Source organism: Vidua macroura, chromosome 3, assembly GCF_024509145.1.
Source record: "Vidua macroura isolate BioBank_ID:100142 chromosome 3, ASM2450914v1, whole genome shotgun sequence".
Classification (NCBI taxonomy): Eukaryota; Metazoa; Chordata; class Aves; order Passeriformes; family Viduidae; genus Vidua; species Vidua macroura.
Window position 1 is genome coordinate 66,473,845 of NC_071573.1, and position 21,418 is coordinate 66,495,262.

A 21,418-nucleotide genomic window follows, 5' to 3' on the forward strand; every position below is an offset into this window, starting at 1 on the left:
AATGGGTTATTTGTTGGAAGGGAGAAAAATTCTTCCCCTTGCCTTCATAAGTTGTTACTCCAGGAGCTAATCACCTACTTTTCCCCAGAGAGCTGTGGCTAGATAAAGCTTGGTAAAGAATTGAAAAAGGGTCTTGGGGATGTATAAATGAGACACACATATTGCACCATGAATTAGATCTATGAATGTAAATACTTTTGCAGTCAGAGATCCACATCTGGCACAGCCACGGGGTATGAGGCTTGCATGCAAGAGAATGCCAAGGTTTAGACCAAACTGAGCTAATTTAACAAATCCTCAAAGGCTGTGGATTACAGTCTAGAGAACTTGTACAAGCATCAGGATATTTGCTGACTTGAAGTTGCAGTTTCAGGAATGTTCAGTCCTCTGCAAACTTATACAACTGACTTTGATAAGAAATTTTAGTTTGGTAACTAAAAGCTTTTTGCTATTTGTTTCTGGCAATGATCCCCTGGACGGATTAAGAGAGTGAGAGAGAAGAAGGCTTTGCACAGAATGCATCAGGTGAAATCAGGGACGCTTTATCATGACAAATTTTCTCATTTTCTAAGAAAATCACACATCAATTGTATTTCTCATTTCATGTGAGAAAGTAATTGGTAATGCCTGTAGCTTCTGTGCAGTATAATGCATTTCAGGAATGTTCACATTCTGCCTCCAATATCAGATACTGAATATTAGTTCTTTGCTTTTCCAGGCTCTCAAATTCTAACCAGCCCCACATAAGCAGCTCTGTTGGACATTTGGTTGTTGCCCCCAGATAAAACACAGGTGTGAAGTGTGGGTTAGTATGTGTACATCTAGTGTAAAGGTTAGCTCTTGAACCTAACATAAACCTTTAGCTAATGTTGTGTTTGGAACTGTCATTTTTCATTTCTTTCTGACAGGCTTTCCCCATGAAGTAGGGGAATTCTCTGGGTCTCTTTCTCATGTTGAAGTGATGCACTATTTGCTAGCCCATGTTTGCCTCCCCAGAAATATAGGAATATATTCAATCTGTCACTTACATATATCTTAGCATGTTAAGCGATCTTTCTCCCTCTTGAGTGGTCTCATACTCATGCATTTCTGAGCTAATGAAAATTTGTGCCATATGACTTAAAACTTTGGATGTCACAGCATGCCTCAAACGCTAAATTACATGCCACAAGTAGCTGTATGTGTAAAATTTGCAGATACATTCTGAGAGAGCATGAAAGTTTTTGTCATTAGAAACCTAAAGCCTACCTGAATGAAACACTTAGTGAAAAATACCAGTACTGATATTTTAAGCCAATCACCAAATAATTTGATTTAGGAAATAAAAACATGGAATATAATTAAAATGAGAAAATTACAGTACTGAATTACAGTTTAGCAGAAGTTAATATTGTTACTCCATAGCAAAACTGAATGGATTTATAAAGCAGATTGTCCAGTAAAAAATAGTTATTTAGAAAGGCAGAGATTGGTCATAGGAAACAAAAAAAAAACCCAAAAACTTCATATTCCACACTTGCTATGTTCTTGTTTCATAAATGAAAAGAGGGTAAATTTAGATTGCATATAAGAAAGAATTATTTTACAATAAGGGTGGTGAAACACTGAAAAAGATTGCCTAGAGAAGCTGTGGATATCCCATCCCTGGAGCTGTTCAAGGCCAGGTTGGGTGGGGCTTTGAGCAACCTGATGTAGTGGAAGATGTCCCTGCACATGGCTGGTGGGTTGGACTAGATGATCCTTGAAGGTCCCCTCCGACCCAAAATGAGTCTATGACTTTGTATAATTTCTTGTTTCTTTCTTGGTCAGTGGCTGGCTGTTTCTTCCACAAGGCTCTGCTCATGAGAGCCCAAGTGCAGACCTGATGAAGCACAGCACCTGAACTAATGTTTATTTGCCTGGATATCCTACCAACAAGCATGACCAGAAAGAAGATTGTTTGGCTTCCAGCATTCAAGGCTGGAATTCAGTGTGACAGACACTTTGCTGGCAGCAGAAGGAAACCAGTTATTTAACCTTATTTTGAGAACTATTCAGTCATTTTCCTTCTATATTTCCAGTGTCATGAATAACCAGTACACCTGAAAGCAGATGAAGTGATTCAGAGTGTTAGGAAGCCAATACCACTTTTAAAATTCTTAAAACGGAAACTTTTCAAAATTTCATAGAATCCTTTCGAAGAAAACATAATTACTCTGTTCAACTTGAAAACCACAAGAATACACGTTGATGAAAAGTGGCTTTGAAACAATTTTTCTACTCACATTCTCACTTGACACTAATATTTTAATGAAAAATAACATTGAAAAATCAGAAGTCAAGTGATTCCTCTCAGCTGTCATTAAGGGCTTTTTAAGATGCCCAGTTGTGGTGAAGGACAGCAGTCATCTTTTTAAGACGGATAAGTGAGGATCTGAGCAAGCCAATTCATTTCACATAACAGATTAACGCCTGGTATCACATAGCAGCAGGTCTGGGAAGATGTTTGTCAGGGGAGGGTTTGTACTTAAGGCTTAGAGGTAAATGCTCCACATTCCAGATGCAGCTTCCTGAACCAGCCTTTCACTGACTGCTCTCTGGTTTTGAGACTTTGAGACCTCTTTCCACTCCCAACACTTAGCATGTCCAGGTGTTGGCTGTGTTTTGGTTTTCAGCATGTCTCTCCCTGGCTTTTGTAGGATTTGGTTTTGTGTAGTATAAACTCATCTTGAGCAGGGAATAAAAACCAACCCTATCATTTAGACAAACAGGAGGTAAATTTTCCACTAATGGTAGTGATAGTGCTGTACAAGGTGGGCTGGAATCCCTGCACCCATAGGAATTTCATACCATTTTTGCCTTTGGAAAATTTATTCTTATTTGTTTTGGTCTGGAGGTAGAACTTGAAATTAACTCCCCATGTGCTGGAGGGTTTGCTTTGAACTTCCGAATGTGAGGTAGCTTGAGTTGAAGGAGGATTAAATAAGTCAAAAACTTCAGGTTCATTTCTGATTTTACACTTATTTTTTTTGTTTTGTTTTGGTTTGGTTTGGTTTGGTTTTTTTGTTTGTTTGTTTGTTTTGCTTTTTAAATTTTTTTTCTGTGAGAGAATTTCCTCGTCTACTTTCTTATAAAGTATTCCTGACTTCTTCAGTCAGAGTAGATGTTCATGGCAAATGTGTCTTTTTGTTTCATGTTATATCTGCTTCCAATCTCAAAAATATCCATCTTTGAAAAATTAAAATATTTTATAGTAATTATTCTCGACTTTAATTTTATCTTTAATTTGTTTTTCATTGCCTCATGATGATAATCTTTGTACCACACAGAAAGTTTTCAGGCCAAACTTGCTTCCCAGATGTTTTATGGTAAATGTTGAGATGAATGACTCTATTATCATTTCAGTTTGCATTTAAATTTTTTTTTAGATGTGATTTAATGACAAGATGCTGGTCCCAAGAACCTCATAACAGACCTACTTTCTCTTATATTCATGACAAACTGCAAGAGATAAGACACTCTCCACTGTCCTTCATCCACTGCCTTGAAGACAAAGAGGCATCAACTGGAGTCATCAATGAAGCTTTTGAAGGTGAGTCTGGGCCAGCACCTGCTATTCTTGTGGCCTCTGCCCTGTAAGCTAAATGTTTTTCATTGCATTTCACTGCCTCAAATTCTCTGGCTGTTACATGGAAACAGCAAAGATTTACCTCTATCATACTGAACTTGTAAAGATTCTTTCTGTGCCTGCGAGGTACAACCAAATAGATGAAGGATGTGTAAGATTACCAAGCAAAAAGGCCCAAATGAGGTTGTAATTAAGCCTGACTCACAGAGATATCCAATTTACATCTGAATTCTTGGTAGTTCACAACCCTGTTCCACTAAAATAGATGCCTAAGTTCCTTGCAGAGCCAGGAGAGCCTTAGAAGGCTTCTGTGTGGAAATCTGTCCCAATTTCAAAGACATCTATGCCCTATCCGTGAGCTAAACATGGCCATTAGGCACCTACTCTGGGAGTACTGGCTCAGCAGCCACCTGCAAGGGAGGCATAATTTAGGCACCCTAGTAAGGTAGCCTTTATGCAAGCCCAAACCCTGATCGATTCAGGTCTTGCCTATGCTCTGCATACTGTGAATGAATAAACTAAGTGATGTTAGGGAAGACATACTTAAGATATGGGACACAACAAAGCTCAGTTATATAAGAACATCATTAAGGTTGTGAAGACAGGAATTAAGAAAAAAGACAATGCTAAATTTGAAGTTGTCTGTGTAACTGGGATGTAAATCATCTAAATTTGGAAATGAACATCCTGGCTGGGCCAGAATAGCAATCTATTCACATCCTGCAGTAATTCTTGACTAACTAAATATTGAGAAAAATTGAACAATATTAGTAAACAATGTTATCTTAATCCTACAAAAAGAAAGTTTTTATCAGTTGAAATATTTCAGTTTTGTTTCACAGGTTAATTTTTTCATTTAATCTATTTGCATACTATGGTTTTATAATGAAAAATATTGAGTGGTAAAATAACTACTTTCCATTCTAGAAAAACCAAACCTGACTGTTTCTAAAATATCTAAAGGCTTCATTTTGGAGATGATTTTTTGTGGTTTTCTTTTTTCCCTTCACAAATTGTTACTGAACTAGAAATTCACCCTGATTCACAAACAGTTTTGATACTTCAGTACTTCATGTTTTCCTAAAAACTTCCTCATCCATCCCAGGAATGACACAGTACTCAACTGCACAACTAACAGACATTTTTCTTCAGGATACTATCTATATTCAATTCACTGGCATTGTCCAGTTGTCACTTAATTTGATATTTTGCTAATCTTTATCATTTGGTGAAGCTTTACAAATGTCAGTTTATTTCCATTGTGGTTTCTCTTTATGTCAAATCCAGCCTGTTCATGGCATGTTTGCATTACAAGACTAAAAACTTTACAAAGACATGAAGGGACCAGCACAGATAATCTATCATTTCATGCATTTTTAACAGCTGATTTTGGACCCTTATGCTATAATGAAGTACAATTTACATATAGTGTAATTCTTTAGTTTCTTTAGGGGTATCTTAGCTCTCAATAATGACATTTAGGAAAGAGATACTCAGTCTGGCACAAATGTAAGCCTGGCATTAGCTCAGGAAAGGACTACAGCCAATTAATTAGGCACTATGCCCAAGCTAATAGGTCTTACATTTTGGAAGGACTTTATCTCACCTAAATGCAGCTGTCTACAGGCTAGGAGCCTCATCTAGGATACTCTTCTAGGTAGCTCTGCAGTCAGAAGCAGGAAGTGACTGCTCCTGGTTTTTGGGTATGTATCACAGCAGAAAAGGGGTCACCTTTTGCCTTTTCTTCACTGATGATGGCTGGCATCCAGGTGACTTGCCATATTTAATTTGGTTCACATAGAATCACGGGGTGGGTGAGACTGGAAGGGACCACTGGAAGTCACCCAGTCCAACATCCCTGCTCAAGCAGGGTCCCTCCCAAACACATTACTCAGGATAGTGTCCAAAACTATCCAATATCTCAGCTATAGTATCTCAGACTAGATGTTTAATTTTCAGATGGCTACAGGAGCACAGCATCCACTGGACACAGGGCTGTACTGATTCAATTGCTTGCACCCACCCCTGAGCTGGTTTGGTTTCCTCGCATAGACATCTCTTCTCTGTGTTCCCTAACTTTACCACAGGCAACAGAGACATGAAAACTAAGAGAGTTTAGAAGTTCTTGTGGCATTACATCAATATCTGTCAAAATCTTTAGTAGGGCTGAAATTTCTGGAGAAACCTACCTTTCTGCTGCTTGGAATTGGGGAAAGAACCTGTAAGATTGGTCACCGTGTTTGTGGTGGAATACACCTGGCACAGATGTAACATGAAAGTGTTTTAGTTTCAGTGCAAGTCTCTGCTTAGCATGTGTCAGATAAGCCTGCTCTTTCTCCAGCTGTTGACTTGCTCAATCTAAGCAAATAATTACTTTCACTGGGATGAAAAACACATATTCTTAATGTAAGAAACACTATTTTGCCAAAATTTCAGGTTCTGCCACACAGCAGAGGTCATAGAAAAAAAGCCATTGTTTTGTTTATTTGCCGGGAACAAAAGTTATATTCTTAGAAATTACCAAGTTGCAAAGGAAAACATGGATTGAGGCTTCCATGAAAAGTGTCAGTTTGGAGGATAAAAATTTGAAAAAAATCAGTTTAGTGCAGAAAATATGCTAGTATAATGGACTTTAAGGGTGGTCTTAATAATAGCTCTGTACTCCATAATGTAATTTTAGTCAGAGAATCTGTTGACAGCAGTCACTTTTAGAATCAGACTCCATTAAACCTGTTTATAATAACTTGGTAAAATCTGGCCCACTGTGGTAAGCAGGGCACTACAGTGATGGCAGAGCTTTGGCTGCCAGAACTTCTACTTGGCACACTCTCTTCCTGAGCCTTGGACCTTTCCCCATCAGCTGTCATGTTCCCTCTTCTGGCTTCCTTTCATTCTTCCCTTTCCATAGGTTCTGCCCAGCTGCTGTTGCCACAGACCCATTGCTGGATCTGCATTGGGAGGAGAAGACAAAGCAACTGTTTTCATGCTTCCATTCAATATTTTCATGCTTCAGTTCTCAAAAGTCCTTCTTAACTTCTCCTTGGGTTCATTTGGTGATTCTCATATAGGAAATACCCTTCAGGAAACAGAGTAGCTTGAATTTTATTCATCTACATATCATCCTTCCATTTAAAAGGCTATTTTAAAAGACCAAACACTTGACTAGCTCTTTACTTTATAATGCCATACTAATTTTCCTGTATATTTATAATTCACCTGTAGGTTATCTCCCTCTTTCCCCAAGCACAGTCTTAATAAGCCCATTAAAATGTTATTCTGTTTACTTGATTGAAGCTCTGGAGTCCTTGTGATGTCTTATTGTTGCTGAATTTTCTGATCAAGGACACGTGCATGTCAATTTTCTGTAGCTCTCCAGCCTTAAATTAATTTGACAGTTTTTCTGCCTGCCACATAAATCTCATACAGTGGAATTCAGTAAGACTTGGGCTCCAGAAGTGAGATTGATTTAAGCAAGAAAAGTCCATTCAGGTTCTACTTGAGTTTCCAGACTAAAATGTGTGCTCCACTATGACCCTGTCAAAAACAGTTTGGGGCATGGAATATGTCTCAGACTGTAATTTGTAACACATTGTATAATAAGTTAGTGATTTTTAAAATTTGTATTCATTTTTAGCTGGGACTAAGTGGAGTATTTTTGTGTTCATAGTAATAGTAGAAAGATGACAGCCAAAACAAATAATCCAAACAAATCCAACAAAAATCCAAAAATCCAACAAAACAAAGTCTGTTCCATGATGGATTGTCCTCGACAATATTTTCCAAAAATGCTACACGGTCATTGGCCTTTGCACGTAATGAAACTCCAACCACGAGCTTCCAGCCAAGAAATGCGTGCTCTCACTGGGTGACCTAGTTTCAAAAGAAAGAGACAAATGTCAAGCAAAGTGAAATTACATGCCTCAAAATAGCTAAGATACTTAGCCTTACAGGGAATCATACATCTTCCAAATTCTGTTGAGTCTTACCTACCCATGGCTAGTCACACTTCTAGCAGGTCCATGCATGCTGTTAGTGATTTTCATAGGTGGGAGAGCTGAAAAACATTAGATTTTCTCAATAACCTTAATGCCAGTGCAGTATGACACAGAGATGGCAAGTGTGGGTAAACCAATACAGACAGGCTGCTAGTGGACAGCATGCTAGCAGGATAGCATGGAGATGGCCAAAGGGGCGCATGCTGTGTTCTAAAGCAGGCATCAAGTGTCAATAAACATGCCTGAGCAATACCAGCACCTCCTGGCACTGCTGCACGGGAAGGGAGGGAAGCAAACTCAGGATCAGGGTCTACTGGTTTAGAGTTTTTCCTTCTTGCTCTGACAGACTTTCCCAAGACCTTGATTTTGGGCATAAAGTAGCAGTAACAATATTTATTTGAGTGAGGGCTGCACTATCCAGCCAGACACATTCAATGGGAATTTACTGAGCACAGGCCCTGTCACCAGAGTTCCCATTCATTGCTGAAAGAAAGTCTGTTCTTCCCCCAGTTCCAAGAAGTGCAGCATGCTAGAGGGACGGCCCTGCATTGCTGTAAAAATAACTGGACCATCTATTTTCAGACATCAGTTTTTACATTTGCACATATAAGACAGCAATATAGCTTTTCAGGTCCCGTGAGTGCCCCTTTACAGATGGAAACACCTGTTTGATTTGGCAAACGCCTTTCCTGACATCAGACAACTGGGCATTAAGCAGCTGGAAAGACTTCTTGCCTTTATGACTTAGAAGGACTATTCTTATCAGGGCTACTCCTCACAATGTCTTTTGGACCTATATGGAAAAGATGCCTAATTGCTCAGAAAAAAAAGCTCCTCTGGCAAGAGGAGATGCCAGGCAGTTGGAGAAAATCCAGGATAAAAGACTCAAAATAAACATATTTGCCCTCAAAACCATGATTTTTAAATTCCTAAACTGGATATATTGCTTGAAAAATATGGCAAGATACAAGAGATAGAATTTAGTAATGTTTCTTTTTTTTTGTTTTTCTTTTCAAAGTCAGTGTATTTATTTCTTCAGCAGTTTAGGTACTTGCTAAAGCTCTAATTTGTATTTTTTTAAAATCTCTCTGCAAAATTTTGCACTGAGAGGACTTGATATTAAGGCTAGAATCAGCGATTTCATCTTTAATTATATGTTTATACTCTGTACTGTCTGAGTACCTGTTTTCTGTTGCCCATGTAGGAGTCATCAGTTTATTTTCCTAAACCAAACTGCCTTTTAAAAACTACTCCACACACCCCTCTGAATGTAAAATAATCACTTGGACAAATGGAAGCTTCTCCAAAGCAGATGTGGTGATAAGCAACATTTTTAGAACCTTATATCTAGTCTCCTTTGTATTTTTCTGAAATTCAGTAATCATCTTTCCCTCTTAGCTTAGTGAGTGGCTGACCCAAAGCCCGCAGAGGCCAGAGAAAAGGCTGCTTCCAAAAAAGAGTGAGTGGTTACAACACTGCAAGTAAAAGGGGCTTGGTGGTGTAATCATTTCTTATTTGTACTCCAGACAAATGGTGTTTTATTCCAGAGAGTGCACAGGAGCCATATGATGCTGCAAGTGAAGTCACACCAACACTTTGCCAGAGACCAAAAGCAAAAATCAGATGGTGTAAGACTGTAAGAGCTGACATTTGTGTAGACAGATGTGGATAGAAATAGGCAACTAAAACATAAAAACTGCATTTACACTGGGTGTCTAGGCTGTTTGACAGACACCAGAGACTTGTAGACATATTCAGGGGATGTTGATGTGTAAAGGCAAGGATGTGGATTAAGCATCTCCACAAAGCGATTCATTCCTCCTTTCTCTGTTGACTGTAAAGACAGCCTAGGCAAGGAGCTTAAAGTGGGCATGTAAGACCTGGGTGGTTAAGACTTGGTAAAATGAATCCTGTTTTGTTACCTGGAGAAAGGGAGTGCTTTCCTATTTGTATAGCCTTACTGCATTGCAGCAAATGTGGAACTTTTTTTTTTTTGCGCCTTTATATTATAAATTTTAATAAACTAGGCAAGAAACAGGTTTATATCTGTAATTACTAGGATACAGAGATTTCAGTACACAGTTCTCTAAAAAATACATTAAAAATAAAAAGAGAGGAACTGCATCAAGCAGATTAGTGCAGGGGAAATGTAGGGTGAACAAAATTCTCACTTTTAACACCTTTAGTGTCTGACAGAATAGCAAAGCTCAGTGAGTCACCCTCAAACCATGCAAGATCATATGCTTCATTAGGCAGGAAACACAGATATATCTCCACTGATACATAATACAGAGTGGAGTATTAAAACGGATATATATTTGTTCTATTTATATTCTTACTGGCTATGTGCAGAAACTGAAACACAGCTCCTCCAGCTCCAGGTGGCCATCAGGTATCAGGAAAATACTCTCTACACAGGAGCTGTCTCCTTGAGCTAACCAACGTGGCTGAGGTAAAGAAGTCAAGGTTCAATAGTCACCATTTTCACCCTTAACAAAGACATGTCAGCAGGTGTTTCTCTCAAATGTGTTTGCTGTGGGGTATATCTTTCATCCATGCCAGTAAGTCAACCAGTCTCTTGTTTACTGCCACATACATTGTGTAGCAGTGACAAAGGACAGAGTATGTATGAGAAAGAGGAAATGTGGCTGGACTTCTAAATACCTTACTGTACTGAAGGTGCTAAGCATCATATGGGATTATGTCACCCGGAATTAGTAACGTCTCAGGCTGGCTACTTAGCTGGTGTAAATTGGTGGCACCCCACTGGTTTCAATGGAACTTCATTAATTTATGCTAGCTGAGGGTCTGGCCCTGAAATAGCTGTAATATAAGATCAGCATCTCTAGATCAGTTTATTCAGTCTCAACCAATCAGCTTTTCTACTGACATTCTTTCTCTTCTTAGATGTTGTCACCTTCTTGAATTTAAACACCAAAACCCCCTCATCTGCTTATCAAGACATCACAAAAATTTGCACCCTTCCAGGCAGGACTTCAAAATATGTTGTGAGCCCCCAGAGTTTACCAAGCAGGCAAGGACAGGCACTCTGCGGTCGTGAGACAGGACCCACGGCCCGGCTCGGCACTGCGGCTGCCCTGCGACAGGAAGCAGCCGACTGAGGTGCTGGGATGGGGAAGGGGAAAGCACAGATTTTATCAGGTCAGGGCTGGTCTTCTCAGAGGAGGCTAAGCAAGCAAACTCTATTCCTCTTTAGTATGAGTCAGGCGATCATTGTTTCGTGTGTCAATTAATGTGGGGCTCTCTAGAGCAAGCTTCTGCCTATCCCTGGAGAAAGATGATGTAATTAATTTACCTGCAGTTTGGCTCAGATGTGCTTTATGCACAAGTTCTAAGCACAAGCTTTAAGCTTTATCACAGCTCTAGAAGGAAAAGTGTCAGCAAAAGTGTTCAGCAAGGTCAAAGCCACGTGCATTTAGGACCTGAGACGTGTCTGTGCAAGTACAATGCAGAGCTTTGAACTTGCCATTTTAGCTGTAGGAAGCACCCTTTTACAGCACAGAGCTCAGTGGGATCCTGCTTCTCAGTGGGGTACTCCTCAAAACAAAGCTGTACGAAGCTCTGGACTGACAGAGCAAGCCTGCCTCGCACCCTGAGGTAGGTTGTTTAAAGCAAACCTGGGTAACTCTACACTATGCAGCATTTCACAGCGTAGACAACACCTCAGAATTCAAGCCTGCAGAGCTGACTCTCCGGCATGACTTCAGATTTCATGAAGGTGCTCCTTGGACGTCTCCTCTTGGGGTGTTTTGTTGACTCAGCCCAGCTTTGCTTGTGAAATCTGAGGGGATCACATCACATGGTTTATCCTGCATTTACTCACGTATAACCCAGCATGACTGTACATCAATCAACTAATTTTAGCGATGTTAAAACTGAAAAGAAAATAATGATATCTCATAAATATACCAGCCTGCCTCTCCAGTCCTGTTTCTATCTTCCTTCAATTTCGTAACATTTTTTTGGGAGGGCCTTCCAAAGATTATTCAGAATTCCCTGAATTGATTTATGGCTTCCCAGGGTGCTGATGGTGCTTCTAGTCCTGACATTTCTGGTGGAATTTCACAACATACCATGATTTTTTCTTCAATTGCTCATTTTTAGTATTTTCTGTCTCCATCCATTCTTCTGCTCCAATTAAATGAGCAAAAATAATTTGTTTGCTTTGCTGACTCACATAACAGTCAAGCATTGTCCTATATAACTTGAGATCTTTGTGTAGCTTTGCCTTGTATAGCAGAATGGTGCTAAACTTTCATCAGTGCTGAAAGAGATGACTCAACAGTGAAGGAAAGGGCACTTCCAGTCAAAAATGTACAGTCAAAGTGGCAATGTATCTTACACATGTCATGTCATAGGAGAAAGGTCATCAGTATTATATTTTTCCTCCATCATTGGATATGATAAGAATATTCTGCAAAAATAGTATTTCTTCCTTATTGCATTCCCACAGCTCAAAAAGTAAACCCAAGACCAAAGTGTTTGATTTTTTAGCTCTTTTTTTCTGTAATGAGAAACACAGTGGCGCATAAGCTGAAAAAGGATTATAAAATTTTATATATTCTGTAGTTCTTCAGACCTGTTGGGGAAAGAATTAGTAATGTATCTATATATCTGGTAAAAATATCTCAGTGACCTCATACTCACATTTGTGTAAACATCACCTCATCAGTTCCAGATACTTATACAGGAAACAAATCTGAATGCTCCTCTAGTGTTCTATACTTAGGCAGGTCAGCCGGCATATGTCTGGTCTGTAAATACCCAGTTTTACTTGGGTCCTTATTTTAAGATTTCCCTCTTAAGAGTTTGCTGCAAACGTCCCCTCAGCATTTGCCTGTGTGCCCTTTCCAAAGCAACTTGTCCCTGAAAGTTGCCATTAAATTAAAAAAAAAAAAAAAAAACTACAAAGAAGAGCTGAATTGGTTGGTAAAGGCTTAGTTGGAATTGAATTACTAAATATGGCCATAATAGCCCTGAACTGACAAAGTGAGTATCAAATGATTTCTCATTGCTGTCAGTCACTGTGGTATGTGACCACAGTTTGCTCTGTGTCCCAAACCCCATCTTGCTAACAGGTTTCTAAAATCAAAATTTTCTTTCAGGCTTTTCCTGATAATATTTCCTATGCTAATGGACTCTAGCATGTGGAATAAATTTCCAACTTTATAGCTTGGGGAGATGTGTGATTATAGTGACATAATAAATTGTGTGTTGCCTGGTGGAATAGCACAATGCTTGTGATTTCTTTGAACAGATAACCCTGAACGTCACATGCTTAATTTTTCAGTTATGAAGTAAAATAAGGAGAGAGTGTAACAAAAGAAGGTATACATTACAAAAATAAATGCAAAAAATAGTAGCAGTTACAGCTTGAGCGCTTAGTGAAAAAATTTTATCTTTTTAAAAATTTATATCCCCTGCAAAAAATTTCAAGCAACTAGGTATATGCAAACTGCATCAAATTAGGGAAAATGGAAAGTTTTTCAAAATGTGAAAAGCACAGTGGATTGCCAAGTTTAAGCTTCTGGAAGGGCAGAATACTAGAGAGACAGAAGTCTAGACTAGTCCTCTAGAGAGACAGTATATAATGATTTTGTCGATAGAAAACTGCCAATGTTACAGAACTCTTTAGCAGTATTATTAGCAGGGTTACTACAAAGGTTCTGATTAAAATCACTTTTGCTTTATGCTTCTTCACAAGGAAAAGAAGCAAATCATGCATTCATGACAGTATTGCTGCCTCTGGAGGTATGAACACTGATAAGCAACCTTTCCCAAGTGATTTACTTAAAGTTCTGGTCTACACAGACAATAGCAGAAAATAAATTTGAGTCATCATTCTTATGAGGTCACTAGACCAACTTTCTCCAACAGCTGTCTGATTTTGTTTGCTTTCTAATACTACATGTATATTACTGGGTTGTTGTATTTTTTTTTCTTTTATTTTTAAGAATATTTTTCCCTTTTGTTTTCTTTTTTCTTTCCTTTTTTTTTTTCTTTTAACGCAGATAATGATATCCCATGTGCAGATTCAGACAGCATTCTTTCAGCCACACTAATGGAAACAAGGAATCAAGAGGGCTTAAATTATTTGATACTAGTCAAAGAAGGCAACCCAGATGAAGAAAGCACCAATTCTGCTGAAATTAGTTAAGTCTGGTTACCACTGTTTAAGAGAGTGAAAGAAGAGAAAAAACTCATCAAAGGAGACATAAGCCAAAGAAAATATTCTGCATGTCATCATAGTTACAGAGGTGTCTGAAAAAAAAATGCAACTCTTTAATAAAACTACCAGAAAACATATGTGCTGAATGTTGTGTATCAGGATAAGACAGTGATTACATAGCCTCTGCTTTTCTACATGTTATGGTTTGGGTGCTTCACAGGAGATAGTTTAAAGCAAAAAAACTTGTACCAGTCAGTAAGGGATTTTACTGTGGTATTAAGTTTATGCAATCACATATGCCTCAGGCACAAGGTAGCCCTTCCAAAAAGGGAGTACTGGCATGCTGCTTTAAAGAACAGACCAGCTTGTTCATGAAGAAAACCAAATAGCTGAAATCTAGTTTCACTGTGCACAAACAGGATTTTACAAACTGAAAAAAGCCAACATAAATACCAATAAACTCCAAATCAGAAAGCAGCTGAAGAAGGGTGTCCAGGTTGTCCACTGCTGTAGGTGGTCTGTTTCCTAATTAATTTAAACAAATGCTTGCAATCATCTTGCATATTAAGTTGCAATTGATCTGACAGTCTAGACAGTCCTGTTTTCTTACATTTCTTCTCCTTTCCTTTTTGAATGTTCATCATCCTTGTTTATTTTTTATCATATTGGGTGAAAGGAGGTATTCTTCCTTAGTGTGTTTGGAGATAAACTCAAAGTATATAATAGAATTTTATACAAATAATTATTGAATAAAAGACAGCAATAAGCTTTTTCTAACCTTTCATCATGAGCATTAGTTTGCAAATTATACAGAGCTATTCACTGACGTCTTTCAGGAAGCTAGAAACATGCTACAATTTTATGCAAATATTTGATAATGGGGCACACTGGAGAGTAGTAAAGGTTCTGATGTTAGAATGTATACATTTGTAATAAGCAACTCCACTGCAATCAAGCTTCAAAAGTTTCTTAAATGGAGATTCAACACAGATGAAAAAAAAATTTGAAGTCTCAACATTTTACTAAAATGAAATAGAAATTCCTAATTTTGAATTAAGATTCTTCAAATTCCCTGAAAAACTCTTTTAAGCATTATATAAATATTTTCCTTCAACTAGAAATCACTGTAAAAGACAGATTTGCTAATAAATACAATTGCAGCTCTTCACTATGCTCACCAGGCCATGAGCAGTGGATAAACAAATAAATACTGTTTTATGTTTCCTTCCTCTTTGAGTGCTGCTTGATTGGTTGTATGGTGATTCCTTCCATTTCAGTAATTTAAAAATTACTAACGTTTGCTAACATTTGGCATGTGGTGGCCAGAAACCAGGAGGATCCCTTTTCTGTGGCCACCACACCTGAATGTGTTCTGTGTGCATAGTTTGACTTAAGTCAAGAAGACTGCTCAGTCAGCAAGCCACAGGCAAAGGTTTTGAACTCCATACGATAGCTTTTTCTTTAGCAGGAGAAACTTTCAATCCTCCCAAAATTTTGTCAAGACAATACCTTTCACAGGCCTCTCACGCACCTGTGATGTGATATCCCAAGTGAATTCAATTTTGTGTAGGTCTACATTAAAAAAGAATCATGGAAGAGCCTAACCAACATGTGTAAACTGGGTTAGTGGGAAAGATGAGCGTCAGTGACAGAGAGCAGTCAGGAGTAATGCCCTCCAGGTCTTGAATCTGTCAAAAATATAGAAAGCAGCACGGAAGGGAAAAGGGGAGAGTAATTCTTGTTGTGTTCACATTTTGTAAGTGTTGCAAGGCAAGCCTAGTTTTAATGAAATATTTAGCGCAGCATGATGAGAAAAAAGTGTCAAGTTTAATACACTGCCAATAAATGAAACCTTAGGATATTGACCAGTGATCTATACCTTTTGTACCTGATAGTATGAAAAATGTATTGGACATGATAAAAAATTAACTTATTGATCCAAATTTGAGGATTCTGATCTATAACTTGTTGAATTCAGTGGAAGACACAATACCTACCCTCCCCAGTAATTGCAATCATCTGAGTCACGCTCAGTGATGAGCTCTGAGCATGGCCCTACCCATACACTGGCCAAAACTCCATTGTTCTCATTTTCCTGCCTTAGAGAAGTAAGTATGCAAATGCAACTATTCCACTGAGTTGTGGTAAAGCTGAATTTGATGCAGGCAAACTTAGCCTCACTTGCATCTACCCATGATTCTACTTGAAGAGAGTTTCTTAATCTCTCATATTTCTGTATCACCCTTCTCCTTACACATCTTCATTATTTCACCTTCTCTGTCTTACTGAAGTGTTGCTTCATCTCTTCATTCAAACTCTTCTTGAAGATTCACATTTTTTTTCAGCAACACTTATTCTCCATCAGGAGGTCACTTTTTTCCTTCCAGCAGACAGGTCTGACAGCAGTTTTCATGCTACTTTTTGACAGAGTAGGAATGAGAATGAAAGACCTCTTAAACACATTCTCTCTTGGGTGGGGAAATGGGTACTACCTGGCCTGTGTTTACCTCTAGTTTTACCTCCTTCTATCACAGATCAAGGGAAAGAGTCAAGAAACCCTTGAGTTCAAATGTCTTGACTTCCATGGCTACAGATTTTAAATAAGTACAGATGGATTTAAAGGTGATAACATCATTTAAAGGAAATAAATGTTTATCAGAAAGATTCTATGTGAGATAAGGGTAGTATAAGGCATGTGGACTCAGTTTTCAGCTGCTGTAAATCAGGTTAGATATGTTGAGCTAAGCTGATGTACAGCAGTATAAAAACTGTCTCCAAGTGTTTAGCTTAAATTTGTCCTGAGACAGTTAGACTTATGCCCAGCTGGTTTCTAAATAAAAGAGGACTAATCTCTTTAGGTCCCCTCCATTTTATTGCTGAGCATGTCATTTCATGGCATGGAATATCTCTTTGGTTAATTTGAGTCGTCTGCCTGGTTGTGTCCCCTTCCAATGTCTTGTGCACATTCAGTCTATTCACTGGGGAGGAGGCACAGAGTGAGAAGCAGAGAAGGCTTTGATTCTGTGCAGGCACTTTTCACCAATATCTAAAATATTACAGTGTTACCAGTATTGTTTTGGTTGCAAATCTAAAATACAACACAAGATGAGCTGCTGTGAATAAACTCCAACCCAGTACAGTCTCTAAGCTGCTGGGAAGAAGAGACATGTGCTCCCAGGCACTGATTGGAGATGCCCCAGGTGAGTCTCTGGGCCATAGCTAGCTCCTGTCTCAGGCTTTTCGGTGTTCCTTGATGCCAGCCCAAACACTGAGCAACAATGGTGAGCATGCTGCATGCATGATGCCACACACACAGCCCACAATGCTGGGCTGTGTGTGTGGCATCAGATTGCCATGGCAGAACTGTGAGCTGTGCTTGGATAGACATGGGTATATTGTGTGTCTGTAGCTGGTTTGTCTACAGACTTGACATGCATATGAAAGGGTGAAAAATATTCTAGTTCTGCCTATGATTAGAATTTCCTACAACCAAACAAAAAATGCTGTGGTGATTGATTAATGTTTGCAAATTATTTTGTAAATGTGAAGGGCCATGGCAGATGTTACTTATTTACTAAGGCAGAATTTTCAGTCTTCTGAATTTTAAGTCTTTTCAGGTCTACTACAGGTGCATTTCATCAATGCATTTCTGTTTTTCAGGGTTGCTTGCAAGAGATTTTGAGCCAGCACATATTGATAACCAGAGCTATCCAAAACCTGTATATCTCATGCTTTCTATTTGGGATCCATGATCAGGATATTATGAAATAAAAACAATGTTTTATGACAAGAATATTGAGTTCTTATTAGATCAAAGATAAAATTATGGAAATGTTCATGTAGCTGAGAGATATGCCAGGCTCTAGCAGGATCATTCTCTGATTCCCATGTGCCATAGAGGGAGTGCCCAGTGACATAAGCTATGGGAATGTGGCTGTCAAGAGGTCTGAAGAGAAAATTTATACAGCTTGAAAGGATGATTTGTTGAGATATGAAAGGCAAAAGACATCCTTGGTTTTATCACATTGGGCAGAAAAACTTGGGGTGTTGAGACGATTTCTTTGCCTTTTTTATATTTAACATTCAGGCTTCATCTTCTCTGGGAGACTTTACTGTCATTCATTCAATGGCATCACAGGATTTGGGAAACTTAAAAATTACCACCAGAAAAGCAGAAGGTTGTATAGCTACACTGCGAACACAATTTTTTTCTGTTAGTCTTCGTTACCTGCAGAAACTCATAAGTGCTGAGGACAAGAAAGGCAAGGACTAAGTTCACCTCAGCCTAACCTGTCTGAGAACCTCAAGCCAGGGTCCAGCACTGAGACTAAACTTATTGTTCCTCAGCTTTCCTGGTACCCTAGATAACAGAGCCTAGTAACACCCTCTGGATCACAATGTCCCTCAAAATTTGCTTCTCTCACCACTTGTATAGAAGGGCACAAATATCCTGACAGCAAAGTCACTGCACCCTTGCTTTCCACAACAGTTTTCAGCAAAGAAAATTTTACCATCTATTTGACTTGACTAATGTCTCCAGGTTATTTCCTCTTTTTTTTAAATTTTCCTTGACATCTGTGGCATGCTGTCTGTGATGATTTGAGTCCTCAGGTGTGGCTTTACTGAGCATAAGCAGGTGAAATTGATTCTCTTTAATTTGGGTTTAGGACTATGCATTTTAATGGTGAAGACAAGCTTTAGATTCAAATTTACCTCACTTTCATTTAATTCATTTTTGAAAATCTTTGTTGGACACACACTTCTAGTTGCAGCAGCTTGCAAATCAGCTGGATTTTTTCCAACAATTGTGGCTCTATTTATAATGACACTTAGCAACTCTAACTGATATTATGTTTTAACTCTAAAAAATAGCCAGAAACCCAGGGTATCAAAGCCAAGTGAACATGCCAAAATATTGTTGTTATTGCTACTGACATAACTGATACTGCTTTATAACCTTCTTTATGATGTGTTAACTTCTTTGTATGACATCTTCAGTTTGGAGGATATTCCGCGCTACCTTCTATCTTTCACTGTAAGGACAGAGTTGTAAAATAACCACTCCCTTTTTTGATATTAATACCTTTTGTAATTCTGTTGACATAGCTGGATTTTCTTTCTAGAATAGAATAGAATCATTTATGTTGGAAAAGATTTCTAAGATCATTGAGTTCAACTATCAACCCAGCAGTTCCAAATGCACTAAATGTCCCTAAGCACCACATTTACACGTCTTTTAAGTACTTCCAGGCATGGTGACTCCATCACTTCCCTGGGCAGCCTGTTCCAATGCTTGGCAGCCTTTTTTGAGAAGAAATGTCCCATAAAACCCAACCTAAACCTCCCCTGGTGCAACTTGATGCTGTTTCCTCTCATTCTGTCACTTCTTACTTAGGAGAAGAGACAGACCCCCACCTTCTTACAACCTCCTTTCAGGTAGTCATAGAGAGGATAAGGTTACTCTTGAGCCTCCTTTTCTCCAGGCTAAATAATCCCAGTTCCTTCAGCTGCTCCACATAAGATTTATGCTCAAGACTCTTCACCAGCTCTGATGCCCTTCACAGATTCACAGAATCAAGGTTGGAAATTATCTCCAAGATCATGGAATCCAACTTTTGACCAACCACCGCTTTGTCAACTAAATCATAGCACTAAGTACCATGTCATGTCATTTCTTGGACATTTCCAGGGACAGTGACTCTGCCACCACAGCAATCCATTCCAGTGTTTGACAACCCTTTCCATGAAGAAATTCTTCCTAATATCCAACCTGAGCCTCCCTTGCACTGCTTGAAGATATATCCCCTTGTCCTGCCACTTGTTGCCTGGCACCTCACTACAGCTTCCTTTCAGGCAGTTGTAGAGAGTGATAAAGTCTCCTCTGAGTCTCCTTTTCTCCAGTCTAAGCAATCCCAGCTCCCTCAGCTGCTCCCTATAAGACTTGTGCTCCAGACCCTTCACCAGCTCTGTTGCCCTTCTCTGGTCATGCTCCAGCACTTAAATGTCCTTCTTGTCGTGAGGGGCCCAGAACTGGATACAGGATTCCAGGCATGGCCTCACCAGTGCTGAGTACAGAAGGATAATCCCTTCCCTGGTGCTGCTGGCCACACAATTACTGACACCAGCCAGGATGCCATTGGCCTTCTTGGTCACCTGGGCACAGCTGGATCATGTTCAGTTGGATGCCAACCAGCACCCCCAGGTCCTTTTCCTCTGGACAGTTTTCCAGCCACTCTTCCCCCAGCCTGTAGTGCTGCCTGGGGTTGTTTTGACCCAAGGGCAAGGCACGCCACTTGGCCTTGTTGAACCTCATACGATTGGCCTTGGCCCATGGATCTGGCCTCTCCAGACCCCTCCACAGAGTCTTCCTGCCCTACAGCAGATCAACATTCCCACTCAGCTTGGTCTCTGCAAAGTGACTGAGGCAACACTCAATTCCCTCATCCATGTCACTGATAAAGATATTAAATAGGACTGGCCCCAGTACTGAACCCTGGGGTCACCACTTGTGTCTGCTGACCTCTGGACGTAACCCCACTGACCACTGCTCTCTGGGCCTGGCCATCCAGCCAGCTTTTTACCCAGTGAGCTGGGTAAACCCCCAGCCAAGCTATGAGCAGCCAGATTCTTCAGGAGAATGCTGTGGGAAACAGTGTCAAAGGCTTTACTAAAGTCCAGATAAACATATCCACAGCCTTTTTCTCATCCACTAAGTGGGACATCTTGCCATAGAAGGAGATCATATTAGTCAAGCAAGACCTGCCTTTTGTAAGCCCATGCTGCCTGAGCCTGATCCCCTGATTGTCCTGAGTGCACTATGTGACGGCTCTCGAGGTGATCTGATCCATTCAGATGTTTTCTTCAGGGAATGCTTTCTGGAATGCCTACCTATCTACAAATAGAAATAAATTTCTGGGCAAACGTGTTACTAAAAATCTCTTTAGAATTCTTTGATTCAGTTTTATATTATGAGTAAATCTTAATCTTGATGGAAGCAATATAAGAAAAAGCAGTGACAAACTGACCATAGCTGCAAACACCCTATAGTTACCATGTTTGCACAGTTGTGTTTTGGCTCAGATCACAGGATCCTGCAGGTCTTAAGTGGAATATATGTTTCTGGGGCATGGGAAGCAACAAAAGATATATGAATTATAGCTTTTAAGAAACAAGCCTATGTGCAAGGAGGTTGAACTGTGAATAAAGTCTTATGACTGTTACTCTAAGGACTATACAAATATAAAAATTGCAAATTCTTACCTGATCTACAGTTTTTTTTTAATGGCAGAAGTGTCACGTTAAGTGGCAAAGGAAAACAATAACATTCTCTTGGAAATACACTCCCAAAGAGTGCAAACAAAATCAAATAAAAGTGCTGTCTTAAATACAAGATTTGCATTTTCTTAGCAGAATAAACTCTCTGCCTTGACTCTGTGCAGTTACTGAAGTGGAGGTCATGGCTAGTGACAACTGGGAGCTGTTCCTGGAGGCTTTCTTGCCTTTTTAGGTTATGAGGGTCTCTGTGTGTTTAGGATAATATGATTGACGGCTCCACTCCGGCCCCAATTAGCACCCTATAATTTATTAGCTTCTGCTTTCAGATTATGCGCTAACTTCACAAATATT

General features: G+C 39.3%; 1 protein-coding gene across 1 annotated transcript in view; it reads left to right on the forward strand.

The window, feature by feature from the left end:
• ROS1 (ROS proto-oncogene 1, receptor tyrosine kinase) overlaps positions 1-13,836 on the forward strand; it is a 68,586-nt gene extending 54,750 nt beyond the window's left edge. The window contains exons 43-44 of the mRNA XM_053973624.1: positions 3,408-3,571; positions 13,635-13,836. Coding sequence (XP_053829599.1) covers positions 3,408-3,571; positions 13,635-13,780 — 310 coding nt within the window. The 3' untranslated portion in view covers positions 13,781-13,836. The remainder of the gene's footprint in view (positions 1-3,407; positions 3,572-13,634) is intronic.
• The last annotated feature ends 7,582 nt before the right edge of the window (positions 13,837-21,418 follow it).